Raw genomic sequence first — 5,769 nt, forward strand, 5'->3', positions numbered from 1 at the left:
CTAAAAATATTTTTAGTAATGAAATCAAATGCCACGAAGAGAGTCTAGATCAAAACTGTATTCGAGACTACATCGACTCTTTTTTGATTGAAATGAAGGATCGTCAAAAGGAAAATAACGTTTCGTCTTTCACATGTAAGTAAAAATGTTCTGACTCAGAAGAGAAATTATCGTATCTTCTTTCACCTGTTATTGTAAATGCTTGGATTGGAATGAAAGTAACATACTTACATTTATAAGTAAAATGGCTTGTCTGAGAACAGAAATGGTTTATTTCTGTTACGTATAATATTAGTATCAAGAGAAAATAAGTTAACGCGATCTTAAAACATCCCTATAAGATAACATTTCTGTCCCAGGAATCATCATAATATACAAGTGTGGTATTCTCAGATACACTGATTTTCCTCTGAACGAGTAGAATCTGCAAAAACAGGATATCTGTAGTATCGTCGGCAGCCCTTCGGTAATTGACAATGACGTAGAGAAGGGGGGAGGGAGGAATCATCAATGCTTGGATTGTCAACTGTGCTTCCAGCGTTTGTGTGATCGGAGCCGAAAACTGCTAGCACATTTCTTTTCACAAATTTCGCATTGTACTGTGCGAGGAACTGTAGGCAAGGTGTGTCTCTGAGCACGATGATCCTGTGAGACCTTCACCCACTTTTGGTGTGCAACCTCCGAGCCGTCCTTGATGCATATGCACCATTTGGCGCGATCGTTGGCTATGGACTCCTAATTGGTATTAGGTGTATCATCTGTGATGAGGTGATGTTTTATTACATCTTTGTAACGCAGCTTTGGTCCATCTTTCCGCCACTTGCCAGAGGAAAATTCTCCATAAAGTAGAGTCTTTGGAAGTCTATATTTTGCCACATGAACCAATGACCAGCCCGGTACAGTTGTCTTTTAAGAAGTATGGCTTCTACACGAGGCATATCAGCGTGCTTCAAGACCTCCTCATTAGTGATTCGGTCCCCTCAAGATATATTCAAGATCACTCTGAGGTGTCTTAGTTGTACTCTGGACAATCACTTTATATGACAACGATAGAGTGTATATGTCTTCGCTGAATATAGTAGGGAGCTCAGTACCATGACTTGATATAATTTGCACTTGGTTTTTGGTCGTATGCCACGCTGTTTCCTCTCATATAATCGACCAACTGAGGCAGATGCCACTTGTAACCTGTGGTCAAGCTCTACATAAAGGCTGATGTCGTTAGCAACTGTACTGCCAAGGTAAATGAACTGGTTAACAACATTTAGCTTGTCGCCAGAGAGAACAATTGGCTCGAAATAGTGAGAGTTAGGTGATGGGTAATGGAGGATTTCGGTCATTGTGATGTTAATTCTTAGCCCGAAAGCAGCGGATGTTTCCTTTCACCACCAATGGCCACCCATCGCTGTAGGACGTCTTCCTCATTCCTAGCCTTCACTGGTGCTTAAAGTGTAGTAACAGTCGCGAGTTGTAGATTCACCCTCAGATTGAGCTTCCGAGGTCCAGTAGAATGCTAGGACATGACAGTTGACGGGAGAACAATCTAGGTTTTATTTCAGAGTGACCTTCTCCTATACCATTGACTGTACATAGCTAACGACACTGATCCTGCCAGTTGCAGTTCTCAAAACTAACTAGATTATGCCTTCTCTGCTGTGTACTTCACAGATAGCTCATTGTGTAGCTTTGTGCTTAACTACAAACAAAGAAACTCTCAGAAGGTTTTATAATTTTTTTTTATATTTAATCTTTTAGTCGAAATGTAGGCTTCTCTATATTACAGAAAAGGTAATCTACCATCCTGTTTCGCCAATAGTTTCACTAAATCCCTGGTTTGGGGGGCTCCAGGGTTTTTAGCACTTGCCCAGAGTGCTACCCCCAAGGTTACAGAAAGGGTAGGGGAACCTCAAAATCCTTCCACAGGTTAGTAGCAGCAGCTAGGTCCTGTGCTGTATCAATCCGTAATATAGTATATCATACAATAAAGGTCTGTCATTTCCTGACTGTAGAAAACAACATTCTTTATTTATCGAACACAAACCAAAGTTAAAACTAAAAACTAGCAAATGTTTAATGTTCTGTGAAAACCATGTCTCTCTGTACAGTTTAGGTTTGCAGTGAACCTTCAAACTAATAAGTGTAAACAAGTGAAAACAACAACTACAACTAAATAAGATATTTCAGCTAAAAGTTAAGTTTTACGATCTACAAATCAACAAATTTTAGAAGAAAACAAAAGTATGTGTATGGACAATTATCTCAATCCAAGAAATGATTGACAAACATCTATCCATATCTCAGTAAATCTCGTTCTTAAACAAAAGCTATCTTAAAAAAACACATAGAAATACCTACAACACACCCTGTCTCTAAGTACATTCACAAAATAAGTGACAATGGGATGCCAAGCCCTTAAAATTTCACCTTTTTTACCATGTGAAAGGATTACTGTCTCTGTCTATAAAGTTTCTCATGATACAGTAATCATTTCTAGTGGGGAATGCAAGTGATGTTTTTGGTGACTCATTCAGACCCGCGAAATACTGAAGCGGGGTAAACATAGTGGATTCCTTAACTAATATTCTATTTTTGAAACCAAAACAAAGTATGAAAAACAGTTTTATAAAATGCATTTACTAAGAGTAGAGAAAACCCAGGGTAGCTATGCTGTCATACCAGTATCCCATCCCTGAATCATTTCCAATAAGCCAATATCCTTTCTTTGCTAGTAATTTGTATACAAAGATGATTACGTCTTTTGACTTGTAATGGATCTGCCTTTAAATTTATTCTAAGATTCAGTTAGCATTTCTACTAGCAAGAGAGCAATTTCTCGATTACATGAGTGACTTATCTATTATTATGCCAAGATCCTTTACTCCAATCATGTTATTGGAGAGGTTCCTATCTGCATTGAACATGAGATCCAAATTATGATTACCCAAATGCATAACCTTGCACTTGCTAAAGTTAAAAGCCATTTACCAAATACAATATTCCAATTGCCAACTAATTGAAATCACTATAGCATGTCAACATCCTCAGTACAGTTGGAAATATGCATGTCATCACCAAACTATATTAATTAAATAGTTATAATTTAATAATTATCACTGATTGAAATAGGAAAAAAGCAAATACTTAAGCATTGATTCAAAGGGCACCCAACTAGTAACAAAGGTTGAAATTGACTGAACTCTATTACTAGAAACTATTTGATTTCTCCTATCCAATCACCCTTGCTGTTAGTTTTAATATTATTGGCCAGTTGTCTCTCAGAAGGGCCCCCAGTGGTACAGCGCTATGTCTGCGGACTTATAACGCTAGAAACCGGGTTTCGACACCCGTTGTGGGCAGAGCACAGATAGCTCATTGTGTAGCTTTGTGCTTAACTACAAACAAAGAAACTTACAGAAGGTTTTATAATTTTATTTTTATATTTAATATTTTAGTCTAAATGTAGGCTTACCGTATATACCTCATTCCCCTAATCTATAGTGTTTCAAAATGTCTGAACAAATGGAGCATATGATATTGATATGGAGAACTTGACACAAAGCCACTAAAATGTTCCTCTGGGACTAGTGTACTCATGGAATAAGGTCATTCAATACGTTTATCACATGTGCTTTTATTGTTAATGATTTCTGTAACTTAGTACATACTGTATAGAAATTCTTCAACTGAGCCATCTATAAGTTTATAGATTTATATCACTAAAGTACAGGGTACAGTTCCCTGCGGTAGACAGAGCATAGATAGACCCCTGAGTAGCAAGGTGCTAATAAAGCAAGAACAAAAATCAACAATAGTATAGAAAGTGACATTGATATTTTCCTATGGCAACTAAAACGATATACTTATGATATAGCATTCCTTGCTTCGAAGTGAGAGTGATTGTCAGTTACGTGGGTGGTACTTGTGCCTTGAGAAGAATGGTATCGTTGTTCTCCTTACACAATGTCATTCTTTCTCATTCTGAAACAAGATGATTGAAAATAAGACAATTGACAGAAAGTAGCTTTCAAATATAACACAATCCAGTAAAGATGCAAAAATACACTTGCCTTTATATGCTCTGATTGTGTTTTTGAGTGTTTGAATAAAGATTATTTTACTGTGAGATATATTGTGCCTAGTCTATTTCTTTGATCCACACTTGGTCAAAGTTAACATAATTCAGATTTTGATTTATGAAACGTTATCTGGTAAACCTCCAGTTAATATGCAGCTTCTACCTAACTATTCAAAAGTACTTCAGAAAACGCTAGAATACCACAAAAAAGAAAATTGGTGCCGTGACAACAGGATTTCCTTTTGTGGATAGTCTGTTTTTCTTTTCGAGTGTAATTGCCTGTCTTCTCTCTGTCTCTCCAGTTACAGCGTTGAAGCTTCAAATTCGAGAAAAAGGCATTTCTCACAATTTGAAGGACTCATAACCAAGAGAGATAGTTATTCTTTGAGGAATTATGGTTGTCAGAAAGAGTTATCGTCTCTAGGGTAAATTCTCGCAATTGGACATTAGACCTTTGAAAACCGTTTGAAGGTTCATAACTTTTTTTTTAACCTGGTAATGACCTATCAGGTTCCCTTATCAACTGAGAGAGGTTGAATGTGCCTGAACTATTTCACCAGCAGATAAGACATCAGATATGATCTGCTAAAGGTGATGATCTAGAGGACAGTGTTTAAGCTCTCTGTTGGTCTGGTAGGTATGCTAACGATTAATCCTAATCGATGATAATGTGTCCACGTGAGTGATGTAACTCAGCCTTGTGTGGAATAATTTAATTAATATAACTATGAACGATATATATATATATAAGATTTTAGTTCGATGCTTTTCGTTTAATAAAAGTCTACAATTCTATGAAATTAACATATTGCATCGTCATACTAACAGATGAAACTTATCACTGTGTTTGCAGACAGTATGTTAAATGGAAATGTTCAGGCTCTGTTTGGTGCTGGAAGCGGAACTGTGAGGATAACAATTGAATGGTGTCTTTTAACGATGGCCGCCTAAACTTAAAACTATGATTAATATTATGATATAAACATTAACAACCATGAAATGCTATATTAATAAAATAAAGACCCTTACTATCTCAGTAGATTTAACGGTGTTATAGTCTGCCATCTTTGCACCTCAAAAATAACTGCTTCAGTGTAAGGGAGATTTTTATGATCGGCCCAAGATGGCGATCGTTCTGAACCAATAACACTGTCAATCTCTTTTTGCACTAGCTTCTGAACGTCGGAACCGCTGGTTCATTCTTAGTCCTTAAGTTTGATGTTTGAACAGCGAAATGTACTACGTTGCAAATGGTTCATGTATTTTGTAGAAATTAGGGTTCAACTCTCCACCACCCCAAGATCTTGCTGAAATGGTGCCACTGATTAATTCGGTAACATAAATAATGAAATCATTTAATCTAATCATGAGGAAAAAAAAGGAAATTTTCGTCTTTGTAGCGTTTATATGTGTGTTTCTATTTATGCATGTGACCAAAATAATATGCAATGTAGCGCCATCTATTGAAAGGCACCACAAACGAAAATCTTTACAAAAGTTCACACTTTGGGTATTCAAGATTCAGACCGTTAGAAAAATATCTACGTTATGTGTAACAACCATTTCTTTATCACAGAACACAATTCTAAATAAAAGTACTCTCCTCACAACAAGAACATGAATTTCACTAAGACTGTACGTAAGGGTTTGATTATATCTTTATTGATGTAATTTGTAAATAGAGTACTAAAAAT

At 36.5% G+C, this 5,769-nt stretch overlaps 1 protein-coding gene and 1 long non-coding RNA gene across 2 annotated transcripts in view; both read left to right on the forward strand.

The window, feature by feature from the left end:
- Nucleotides 1-5: 5 nt before the first annotated feature.
- The window catches only part of LOC106476923 (cytochrome P450 2U1-like), a gene marked incomplete at its 5' end in the record, with an annotated part of 8,715 nt that continues 2,951 nt past the window's right edge, over nucleotides 6-5,769 (forward strand). Inside the window, 2 exons of the mRNA XM_022380658.1 lie at nucleotides 6-135; nucleotides 4,929-5,025. Of these exons, the coding sequence (XP_022236366.1) occupies nucleotides 6-135; nucleotides 4,929-5,025 (227 nt within the window). The remainder of the gene's footprint in view (nucleotides 136-4,928; nucleotides 5,026-5,769) is intronic.
- LOC111083920 lies at nucleotides 142-3,928 on the forward strand. Its single transcript, XR_002609304.1, has 2 exons — nucleotides 142-1,721; nucleotides 3,418-3,928. It is a non-coding gene; the product is annotated as an uncharacterized LOC111083920 (long non-coding RNA).

Source organism: Limulus polyphemus, unplaced genomic scaffold (assembly GCF_000517525.1).
Source record: "Limulus polyphemus unplaced genomic scaffold, Limulus_polyphemus-2.1.2 Scaffold12123, whole genome shotgun sequence".
NCBI lineage: Eukaryota > Metazoa > Arthropoda > Merostomata > Xiphosura > Limulidae > Limulus > Limulus polyphemus.